The sequence below is a fragment of the Eurosta solidaginis genome, chromosome 1, assembly GCF_040869045.1.
Source record: "Eurosta solidaginis isolate ZX-2024a chromosome 1, ASM4086904v1, whole genome shotgun sequence".
Taxonomy (NCBI): domain Eukaryota; kingdom Metazoa; phylum Arthropoda; class Insecta; order Diptera; family Tephritidae; genus Eurosta; species Eurosta solidaginis.
Genome location: NC_090319.1, coordinates 361,416,319 through 361,428,640, shown reverse-complemented (window position 1 = coordinate 361,428,640; position 12,322 = coordinate 361,416,319). Strand labels below are relative to the sequence as shown.

The window sequence follows — 12,322 nt, the reverse complement described above, 5'->3', positions numbered from 1 at the left end:
GCTCAGTATCCCTCTTTCATTGATTTTTCTTATCTCAATATTTCAAACATGCCAAAAGACAAGATGATCACTGACCCACTCATACAATAATCATTTTTTTATAGCTGACGAAAGGCGTCCGTTTCTCCGTTTAGCACCTTTTTCACCGATTGCCACAATTAGATGTGGCCAACCTCTGGTCTACTCAAAGCGAATCGATAAGTGAACTCTTAGGGGGGGTGAAACCACACTGCATGCGACTCTCTCACTAGGAGGGCGAACCCAAAGATCATATCCTGCCCTGAATACAAGCGCAACTTCCGTCTGTCGCCGGACGGTTTCTGTCTCCCATTTCTTCTTCGTGTATGGACTGAGTTCCAGTTGGCTTATGGCAACAGTGAGCAAGAAAAAACAGAGCTGCAAATTCATTGGTAATCGTCTCGATTTCAGCCTTTCGAGGTGTAACATTCCTTCTGTTTTTCGTTCAATTATTTAGGCATGCAGAGGCGGTATCGAATTTCGACCGCGACGAGCTACTATCACGGAGATAGTAGATATCATGATCGCGAGAGCGGAAATGGAGGCGGCCTCGCGTTTATCATACACCACTCAGTGCAATATCATATATTTGATCCCGCCATCGGCCGCAGGGATGCAAACCTAGAAATCATCAACATCTACATCCCTTCTGCCACCTGTTGCCCCAATGGATACCGCCCTAATATCAGCGCCTTACTCACTGGCAATAATCGCATTATCTTAGGCTATTTCAATGTCCATCACAATCTATGGCATTCAAACTTGCAGGCAGACAGTAGGGGCGAGATGTTGGCGGATCAAATAGAAGAAACGACGTTCTGCACAATAAACGGAGATGCCCCCATACGTATGGTAGGAAGCTGTCACAGTTCGCTGGATATATCAGTCGTGAGCGCGGGACTCGTAAACTGCGTCAACTGACAGCCGATGGTAAAATTGGCATCCAATCACCTGCCTATACTTATTTCGCTCGAGCGACTGCATTGTCACAGAAAAACGCATTTTCATGAGCTTTAAAAAAGGAAAGTGGGATGACAAGGCCTTCGGCGAGTGTTCATATCGCTACAACAACATACGACAAGGGCTGGCTTTTCTCAACCTCTCCCCCAAACAGATCACAAACTGGTTTTGTAGTTTTAACAGCAGTTAATAAAAAGATAGAAATATAAATATGCTTTTCAATAAACTTATGAATTTATTAATATAAATTATACAATATCCGTTAAAGGTTATTATGTTAAATCCTATGTTTGCAAAAATTCCTAAAGGCAAAATAATAATAATTAAAGTCATACAAAAAATAACTGGAAAAAGTTGAAAGTAACTTACAAATAAACAAATATAAGGGGTATATATAATTTCTGGACATGCTTCATGCACAAAGGCCCTAACAAACAAACTAAAAATTTCACAGCAGAAGCAAAAAACATTTTATTTCCACTGGTTATACGGTTTTATAGAGGTGCTTAAACTGCGTTTAAACACTTTTGAATTTGTGTGTTTTAATATATAATACGAGAATCTGTGAAAAACAGTTTCGAAAAATCGATTGATGAGGGCCGTTGTGAATTAAGCTAACAATAGGTATATTGGGGTGCTAAAATAATTTGTTTTTTTTTTTCATCGAAACGACACTGGTAAGTATATTTAAGAACCTCTAAAATTTGAGATAATTAGATTATTAAAACAACTTGTCTGGTGAAACTTGAGTTTGTATAAAAGCCGATTTATAGAAATTTTGGTTTTCAGGTTTCTTTTGTACTTCTCGTTGCCGCCGAGTTTCCTGTGCATTAAGAACGTTCTCTCTACTACTAAATCTACTCTTGGCGAACTGTAAGTAAACGCCAACACTATTCAAAAGTCGAACGTGAATCGGACTGTGGTTATTTAGTTGACGGTTGAATTCTTTAAAAAGATATGTCAAACGATTTTTCTTAGAGTAACCTTTTCTTGTTAAAATCAGGTGCTATGAAACCAAATTTACCCAAAATGTTCGTATGGGAAATAGCGATGTGGACATACATAACGTTAATATTGAAAGACAACAGGCATCTAAAAAAAATTTTTGAGCGGAAACAGAAAACGTTTTCATTTTGTAAGGCCCTAACCGGTGTGCGTACGCATGTAAGATGCACAAATTAAATTTTAATAAAAAATCTACGATTTGAAATTCCATATGATGAATGCACCATTTTTAAGACAAAAAAATACTAAAATCTGTAATAGACGTTTAATGTTCCATATTTTTGCGATGCGCCATTTGTAGTTCAAATCGCCGGTTTGAACGCACACCACGTATGTGGTGGCTATAATTATTTTCCGCTGTGCCCGGTGTTTTACGTTGCGTATTTGCATTTGGTCCACCACGCCCCTTAAACATATCCATACGACGCTGTCGACGTGAAGCCATCTTTGCGTCAAACGATACGGCTGGTTGTGCGATGGTTGTGAGTGCTGTGGCAGTTGTGGTAAAAATATTTGCTTTCGATGTTTTAGCCACTGTATTTACAGGCACGCCAATTGTACTGCATGACGACTTCGCATTGCTTACATTTGCGAATGATTCGAGTGCTGTTGATAAGTTAAAAGCTGCTCGTGACGGTTGACGTGTGCGTACCGACTTCATAACAGCATTCTTAGCTGGTGTTGGGTGCTTATTATTACAACTAGTAAATTTTGTAATGGTGTGAGGTTTAATGATACCCAAACGTGGATTTGGTAGCTTTAATGTGCGATCTTCTTCATGTGTTAAGCCAGTATTGGACGGCAATGGTTTGAGCACAGCAATTTGTGGTACCGGAAGTTTTAAATCTTTATGTTCTTTGCAAGTTACATCAGCTGCCTTTATATGCATAGCTTTTGTACTTTTTTCGGTAAATGTCGTATTTACCGAATTATTGTGTAAATTAATTCGCTTCATAGCCTTTGGCTTTTCGACGGCCGGAGTCCGGTTGGTAGGCGGAACAGATTTTTGTTCAGCAGCTATAATGGAAGAGATTTAGGATTTAATAAACCAACACATTATTGACAATTAAAAAAAATCATTTTTATTGAATAAGAATAAACATACCAATACGATTTTTGGCAGCAGAATTGGTAAGTATTTTGGCACGCTCTGCCTTACGACTGACGTGATCAACCAGGTTTTCCATTTTCTCAAATTGCTTCTGATGTATCGCTGCAAAATTTGGCAATTTGGTACGAGATGGCTTGACAATCGGTGTTTTACGCATTTGACTTGATGCGAGACCTACGAAAGGAAAAGCTTCTTAAAAAAATTTCCGAAGTTGAACTTCATAACAATTCCTGAATGCAATAATAACCTATCTCGCCTCTAAGCATAAATTCAATTCATTTTGAAATAAGATAGGGCGTTTTTGAAAAATATTGATATGAGAGCGTGGTTTGGCACTAATAGCAATGTTAAGGTGATATTCTACTCAACCGCATCTTTTTTTTTTAATAAAAGGAGCACGACGCAAATCGGAAGTGAACCTTGGCCTAAAATCCTTTAGAGGTTATTCGCGCCTTAGGTTAGGTTGAACTGGCCGGTCCATGAGGACCTCACAAAGACTGAATGAGTCCGTAGTGTTACCAGAAGTTTGTTTTAACGACCAAACTGAAAAACCCTATCAAAAACCAGGACATATGTTATAAAATAACTCCGTCCTCTTGGCAAATACTAGAAGCTTCCTAGGACTTAAGCCACTTGCTGCTTCTAGATTTGATAGCTGTATCACTCCTGATATTTGGAGTCTTAGCCTGGCAAGCGCAGCGCACGAGCACAGAACGTGCTCGACCGTTTCCACCTGCAGCCCGCACTTCCTACATCTAATATCACTGACCAAGCCTAATTTAAAGGCACGTGACGACAGAAGGCAGTGTCCAGTAAGAACACCCGTCATGAGTCTACAGTCCTCTCTTTATAAATATAGATGCAACTTTGTTAGTCTAAGTTTGTAAGACCTAACGTTATCTTCGACATTTTACAGCCCCGCGCTTGAACCCATGCCTTTCCTGCTTGGTCGATCATGTGCAAGGGATGCGCCCTTTTTAGCTAGTTCATTCGCTTTTTCGTTCCCATCTATTCCCTTATGCCCTGGGACCCAATATAGATGTATGCTTCTCCCTGTCCCGATTCTCTCCAGGGACTGCTAACACCCTAACACCATTTAGATGCTGTGCTATGCGAGATTATTGCCTTAATTTTTGCTTGACTGTCAATATAAAAGTTAACACGGTTGCAGCTTAAGCTATTCTCTTCCAGGGTTTCTACCGCTTTGGTTACGGCTACTATTTCTGATTGGAAAACGCTAAAGTAATCCGGCAGCCTGTAGGATATGTTTATTTACGGATCAGCACAGTATACCGCAGACCCTACTCCTTCCACTACTTTGGAACGATCTGTGTACACATGTATCGCCTCGTCCGCCATTTGAGCACCCTTGCGCCAACCGTCCACCTCGCGCCTTAGGTTAGGTTAGGTTGCAAGGGCTGAGCTGAACACTATGGTAACAGCTCACTACTTAGGCTACCAATGGGCCCATTGTAATACCCTACACGGTCTCAAAAGAGGACCCCTACCCTGCCTAAAGCGGGTCAAACCACTTCGTGGAAATTATAAATTTTGCCTCGCGCCTTACATTAATTAAATTTTTATTTATGTATTTCACGTATCAGCATTAAATTTGTCCAATATGGCAAAAATCAAATGTGGAGTAAGGAAGGATAAGTCAGAACGAGTATGACGATCTATTGACAATTCATCTATAAATCTGAAATCAACAGTGCGCAGTCTCAAGACAAAATTTCAGGGTGGACGTTGAATAATCCAACGAAAATTTATCTATATCTCCCAAAATCCAAAGCTAAGAAAAGAGAACGAAGAATGGTTTTGTATGAGTAAAGAGACGTTTCTCCACATACATTCAATCGGAAGATATTGCCGAAGAGCGAACAGTTCATGGGTTGGTGAAAAATAACAAAACTGAATTAGTGGTAAAAACTGTTTTCAAGTTTTAATCGCGGGTGCCGACGGGCCAATTCTCTGCTCTGCTATAATTTGCAGGCTTTCTACGTGGTGCTCGAGATTTGAACACGCCATTGTTCACAGTTTTTGAGAATATTTTTTTTCCTGCCTTCATATTTGAGGAGCTCTATACCTGATTTGATCGTGACTGTATTGCAAAATATAGGTCTGTTGGACATGCGAGGCAATACAAATAATTGCAAAGTTCCCTTCCTATTCCTTTAGTGAACTTCGCTAAAAAAAAGTTTTTGATAAACGGAGCCAACTCGGGCATTCTGCTAAAAATTTCGTATTTCAATTATTGATAGTCATATTCCGGACAGCCGGGCGATTGTCCCGGCTGTGTAGCGGAACCCTTCAGGTTGCCAGTGCAATATATGTGGGATTAGGTACTTAAGTACGAATTAGTCAACCAGACTGGCAACCTCAAAATTGGTATGCCAAAGGCAACCCTTTAACACAACCGTACAACTTGACGAAAGAAAGCCCATGATGGCCGACCTAGTTTTTAACTGTCCGTTTTGAGAGAGATATAGTCCGTTGTCAGCCGTCGTCGCGCAAAGAAGTAAAATGTGTTTGATTGTTAACTGTTGTAATAACCTAAAATGACAAATGCAAAACCAAATGCGAAACAACTAACTAAATAATCGAATTTGTAATCTGGAAACTAAATAAAAATAAAATCGAACTTAAATCGTGAAATCGCTTAATTAATTGACACGAAATCCCACATATATATCTTCTCCAAACCCAATTGTCAACCTCACCTACCCGCGGCGAATCCTGTTTCACTAACAGACAAAGCTCCTCATGGAACTTGGGGGTGGGGAGGGAGGGCCTGAGGGTTTGATGTGGCCATATAAATCGTTCCCGAGATGTTCGGGGTAGTACCTTAATGGTGCTGTGTTACCGGAGCGTACCGGATCTGTATCCGGCAAAGGACCATCCCATCCATAAGAATGCCCAAAGCCTTCGGGAAGTAACCTTATCGCTACAACACCAACAACTTTAACAACAACAACACCAACAACATTGTCTTGCCGGAAATATATCCAGTACGCATCGGTAGAAATCACCATTAAGGTGTCCGACATCTCGGGAACGATATAATATGACCATATTGAACCTTCTAGGAAAATATGTAGCGCCTTAACATTAACATCTTATTATAACAACATTCAGTAAGTTACAAAGGAACAAAAGTGGTGACCAATATTACCTGGCGATTTTAACTTCTTCATCATAGAGCCTTCATCAAAGGACAAAGAGCGCTTGCGGCGTTTTGTTACAACTGAAAGATGTGCAAATTATAAAATCTATTAATAAAACTTTATTTACATCACTTACAGTCCTTCTTAACATTGTCACTCTTCTTCACGCTCTGTACGATACGCATATCCAAATCATCCACAATAGTTGTTTGATTAGCTGGACTGAAAAATGTTACATTTTTGCGCCTAGCTTCTACCTCCGCGCCGCCAATACATACTGACCATGAACGCTTGCGTATGCTACGAAGCACAATTTCTTTGGGCTCCATACTGGAGACGGTGATTGTCACGCCATTATGTGATTCCGGTATTTCATCAAACGTCATTACTTCATCATAATTGGTATTTGAATGATTGGTTTTGGGTTTAAAAGGTGTAGGCTTACGCAATACGGTTTTGGAGTACCGCTTCGGTGTAGCAGTCTGAGGAATTGGTGCAGATTGATTTAAAATATCTTCTTCTCCTTCGTGAGTGGTGAGTACAATCCGTGGTGATTTACGTGGGGGTGACGTGGTAGTTTCGTCATCTGAGAAACGAAGTGGCTGCATATCATCTTTATTTTCCGGTTCTTTGGCGTTGAGTATAATGCAGTCGCTGTCATAAGATGTTTCATTAAGTGTTAAAATTGGAATACTGTTATCGCTTGGAGAATCTGGTTTTTTTATATTTGCATTTTTATTCTCAATACTTTCAAAATCTTCGTTAAGGATATTAAGTCCTAAATCAGACATATCTAAAGAATTATTTTTTAAGTAAATTCCGAATCCGCCTTTCTTATCTTCCTTTATTTCTATATTTTCTTTAACAATATCTTCATTTAAATTTGTGGTTTCATTTTCTTTGTGTAGCTCGCCATCACTTCCATGGTCGGTTCGGATTTCGGTTTCTTTATTTAAATTTGTTATCATTACAAGCATGTTCTCCTCGATGTGAACATTAGCCTCATTTAAATTGTTTGGCTCATTTTCTTCATGCGGCTCTCCATTTTTTTCATTTCCATTCGGCATTTCAGTTTCTTCATTTTCGCTTGTACTCGGTGCGGTGTTTTTGTGCTTATCGCCGCCTACATTTTTACGAACTTTTCGTCCGCGCTTATGTGATACACGCCCTACTTTGGCGGGTGTCCATTTTTGTGCCTCTTCTTCCGGCTTTTCCCGCTTTTCATGGTCCATATTTCCATTAGAGCTCAAATTCCGTTTACTTCTTACAATATCGTCATACTCTTGTACCGGTTTTACGCTTTTCCGTGTACTCCTTCTGGGTGTATGGGCCAAAGCTTCGTTTCGCTCTGGCGTTTGGGCTTCCATTTTTAAGGCAACATTTTTATCTTTCATCGTACTAGGCGTAATTGGAGCTCCAGACGTATCCCCCTCAAACGCGTCCCCATCATATTGTGATATCTTAGGTTCCACTTCCTTTTCCAAAGTTGCAGCACGATTGCGGCGAAGAGGATATCTTGTCGATGTCTTGGTGTTGACGGCATCTTCAGTAGTGGTATCCTGCAAAGCTGCATTGCCAGAATTTTTTGAAAATTATAATAAAAATAATCATTAAAAACCATTAAGTTTAAAAAAATGTCTTTTATTTTTTAAATACATTTGTTTGCCGAGTAAACAATGTACCTGAAATCATAAGGGTAATTCTATACGACAGCATTACACTGCTAATACGCGTCTAATATCGAGAGAGGTGTCAAACGACGCGTCTTGGCATCAGTATTAATAATCCGAAGGCGGAAAATTTTAACTCGTTCAAAAGATATTAAAGAAAAACCGAAAAATTACCTGCGGGTCCCTCCGAAACCGGGTGTGGTATCCATAGTATTTTTGTGCAGAACACCTTTCTGCGTGTGCTTATAAAAAATTACCCTGGGTGGGTCCAACACCGCCTTGGAGACCAAAACTATATTCGCGTAAAAGGTAAAAGTCTTGTTGAGGGGTCGACTGCTAATACTACCAAATATCGAGAGAGGTGTCAAAAGACGCGTTCCCAGGACCACGAATCCGAAAGCGGAAATTCAAAATTTTATTTCTGTCAAGATATGGTAATTCTATACATCATGACACTGCTAACACGCTTCCAAAAATATCGAAGGAGGTGTCAAAAGACGCATATTAATCTCGACAACAATAATCCTAAACCGGAAAATAAAAATTTTAGCTCTGTCCGGAGATATTTGCAGTTGAAGCTGGCGATTTTCATGTGGTTGTAATGTTGGTGTACGCACAAAAAAATTGTAAACATAAGTGTTTTTCGCGGCTATAGTTTTGGTCTCCAAACCGGAGATGAACCCACCCAGAGTAATTTTTTTAGGTAATAGTCTAGTTGAGGGGTCGACTGCTAAGACGCTATCAAAAATATCGAGAGAGGTGTCAAAGGCCGCGTCTTGACATCAGCATTAATAATCCGAAGGCGGAAAATAAAAAATGTAACTCGTGCAAAAGATATTAACGAAAAACCGAAAAAGGACCCGCGGGTACCTCCGAAACCGGGGGTGGGATCCATAGTATTTTTGCGTAGAACACCTTTCTACGTTGGCGGCCTTTGTGCGCGCTTATAAAAAATAATATTGGATAAACTATATAGTGCAGGATTCCGCGGTGTTATGCATAAGTGGCTTAAATCGTATATATCGGGCAGAACACAAAAAGTTAAAGTAGAATGTAGCTACAGTAGATTACAGCTTGTTAATCTGGGTGTTCCCCAAGGCTCAGTTCTTGGTCCAATATTGTTCTTGGTCTATATTAATTCAATATTTAAGCTTCCATTGAGAGGCAAGGCCACTGCCTTTGCAGACGATCTTGCAATTGCGTACAGTACACCGAATTACTTTGAATTAATATGTGACATTAACCATGATATACATTTGTTACGAACCTGGTTCGCTTCACACAAACTGATTGTAAGTAGTAAAACTAGACTTATGTATTTCAGTCATGTTCTCAAAGAACAACCAACTTATGATGTCATATTTCACTCCGCAGTGTGCTCTCGCTTTAACATGCACCATATATCGTGCACTCAAAGTGACGCGATGAGATCTTTTGATTGTAATAGAAACTGTAGTGAGAGCTGCTTCAGGGTTGAAGTTGTTGAGAATTTCAAGTACCTAGGAATTATAATAGACAACCGCTTGAGTTGGTCTGAGCACATTAATGCACTAAAAAAATACTTTCTATATACCACTCGTCACTTTTATCGTCTGAAAAAGTTATGTTCAATATCCACTTTAAAAACAGTTTACTACGGAATATTTCAATCTAAACTGCAATATGGTATCACATGCTGGGGCGGCGCTTCGGCTAATAAGCTGTCAGCAGTGGTAACAATTCAAAAGGGGATTATAAGGCGAATCTGTAGTGCAAACTATAGGTCTCACTCTATGCTATATTTTAGGAAACTAGATATATTTCCGTGTCGACATCTCTATCTTTACAAAGTTTTAAAAACATTCTTTATACGGTGTGGCTACCTGGAAAGCTTTCCTTCGGAAGTCTACAACTTACGAAGAAATCTACTTCCGATGGTACAAATTCCGCATACTAGGACGTCGCACTTTACAAGTTTTTACACATACACGTCGTGCAAATTTTTCAACTCCCTTCCTGCCACTGTACAGGTAATAAGAAATGTCAACTTATTTAAAAAAGATGTTAAGCTGTATCTTTTTGGTTATAATCACTTTGAATTAGAAACGATGCTGAGGATGACCCTATAAACCGTACATACCTTAGGAAGCTGCAAATATTTAGTATTGATTCTCTTTCATATCTTTGATGATTTAATTTAATGTATAACATAAACTCTTTATGCAATTTTTATTTTTGTACACCCCACACAAAACAATATACCAAAGCTAGGACTGGCATTTAGAACTATGTTAAACTTTAATATAAAAAATGCCATATACTTTTCCTATGCTGCATAGTAATTTGAAATTATTTAATGTAATATTGTAATCTTAGGTTAATAAGTATGCATCTGGAAAATGTTTAATAAAATACAATACAATACAATAACCCTAGGCTACGCCATGCCAAGTCCTGGTGTGTGGTATAACCGTGGCTACCGCCACGGTGATGCATAATTTGTGTGGGTACGAACACAACAACGACATGAAAATCGCAAACTTCAAATGCAAATATCTCTAGACAGAGATAAAATTTTTCTTTTCCGCCTTCGGATTATTGTTCTCGAGAATAATACGCGTCTTTTGACACCTCTCTCGATATTTTTCGTAGCGTATTAGCAGTCGACCCCTCAACTAGACTATTACCAAAATTTCTAATTTCCGCTATCAGATTCGTGATCCTGGGTACAAATCGCATCTTTTGACACCTCTCCCGATATTTTTAGACGACTTTTAGTAGTTGTAGTAAAGAATTAACAGTTTTTCGGTAATAGTCTAGTTGAGGTGTCGACTGCTAATACGCTACCAAAAATATCGAGAGGTGTCAAACGACGCGTCTTGACATCAGTATTAATAATCCGAAGGCGGAAAATAAAAATATTACCTCGTTCAAAAGATATTAACGAAAAACCGAAAAAAGACCCGAGGGTACCTCCGAAGCCGGGGGTGGGATCCATAGTATTTTTACGCAGAACACCTTTCTGAGTTGGCGGCCTTCGGCCGCGCTTATAAAAAATAACCCTGGGCTACGCCATGCCAAGTCCGGGCGTGTGGTATAACAGTGGCTACCGCCACGGTGATGCACAATTTTTTTTGTGGGTACGAACACAACAACAACCACATGAAAATCGCCAACTTCAACTGCAAATATCTCCAGACATAGATAAAATTTTCCGCCATCAGATTATTGTTCTCGAGATTAATAGCGTCTTTTGACACCTCTCTCGATATTTTTGGTAGCGTATTACCAGTCGACCCCTCAACTAGACTATTACCAGTTTTTCTTCCATTCTTTCATATAAGGCGAGCAAATTTCTTATAATCCGCATATGTTGAACGAATTATACATTTTATTGTGAATTTTTGTTGTATATATGTACACTTACCCAAGCTCATGTTAGATGATCTCCAAGAATTTATTAAGCCGTAATTCTTTGACTGCTGCGGTAGGTAGTCTTAGATCCACATTAACTAGATTGTTTTCAAGGTGTATTAAAATCAGAAATTTAATTCAGTTTTCGTTGGCTCTGACGCATTTGATACCAGTAAATACTGCAAAAAACGTGCAAATGTAAAAAAGTAGAAAAAAAAATTATTTCGACGCTTAACTTCGAGTTGAAAATTGTTGACAGTTTGTAGCTATTTTAAATTTGCTGAATAAATTTGCTTGCTGAATACATGCAGTAATCCGTTTCTACTTAGGGATGCCAGGCCGCAATATAAAAGAAATAGTTACGTTCCAATGACGCGTGAACCAGATACCAAAGAGGATAAATACAATAAGAGGCGTCACTCGTTATTTTTTTGGCATTTACTCGATGTATACTAAGAGGTAGTCGCTACTTTTTTTTGGGCGAGATGTTTATAAATGTCTTCTATACATTTTCGTGGGGTATTTGTGTTTATTTTTCGACTGTATTTAATTAATTTATTTAATTCTCTTTCCAAAAATCACAGTTGCACAAGAGGCCTACACGGCATGGATAAATGCGAGACAATTAAAAATATCCCTCTCAGAAAACATTCGGCATCAATTTTTTTCAATTTCCAGCGAGATACTCGCCACAAAATAACGAGTGACGGCTCTTATTGTATTTATCCTCTTTGCAAATACTGATAGAAATTTAACTAGCAAATGCAGGGATGCACCTTAACGTTAAGCTAATCGTTTATCAAAAAATTTCCAGCGTTTCCGTTGAAATACTTCGAAATATTATCGATAAATAAATTATCAATATAAATTGTATCCCGTTTTTAACCAAAACGAAAATCTTTCGTTAACGTTAAAAACGTTAACAAAATCGTGATAATTTATGTTTAAATTGTCCTGGCAATGCTATAGCCATGGTGAAGCTGTAAAGTGGTAACAGTGAG

At 38.9% G+C, this 12,322-nt stretch overlaps 1 protein-coding gene and 1 long non-coding RNA gene across 2 annotated transcripts; one reads left to right on the top strand and one right to left on the bottom strand.

Annotated features, from left to right (window-relative positions):
- Positions 1-1,188: 1,188 nt before the first annotated feature.
- On the bottom strand, positions 1,189-11,581 carry Mink (Mitotic spindle and nuclear protein). Its single transcript, XM_067762819.1, has 5 exons — positions 11,335-11,581; positions 6,395-7,825; positions 6,267-6,338; positions 3,089-3,268; positions 1,189-3,000 (listed from the first exon to the last, which is right to left on the bottom strand). Exons 1-5 carry the CDS (start codon positions 11,342-11,344, stop codon positions 2,249-2,251), a joined length of 2,445 nt encoding a protein of 814 aa, XP_067618920.1. The 5' UTR covers positions 11,345-11,581; the 3' UTR covers positions 1,189-2,248.
- LOC137238153 (uncharacterized) lies at positions 5,904-6,393 on the top strand. Its single transcript, XR_010949119.1, has 2 exons — positions 5,904-6,102; positions 6,181-6,393. It is a non-coding gene; the product is annotated as an uncharacterized lncRNA (long non-coding RNA).
- Positions 11,582-12,322: the final 741 nt, after the last annotated feature.

Bases quoted from the DNA above. Each gene is read 5' to 3' on its own strand.
- Mink (XM_067762819.1), bottom strand. The intron at 6,339-6,394 runs GTAAGTGATGTA...CACATCTTTCAG, and splicing joins TGACAATGTTAAGAAGGACT to TTGTAACAAAACGCCGCAAG. The intron at 3,001-3,088 runs GTATGTTTATTC...CTTCCATTATAG, and splicing joins TGCTGCCAAAAATCGTATTG to CTGCTGAACAAAAATCTGTT.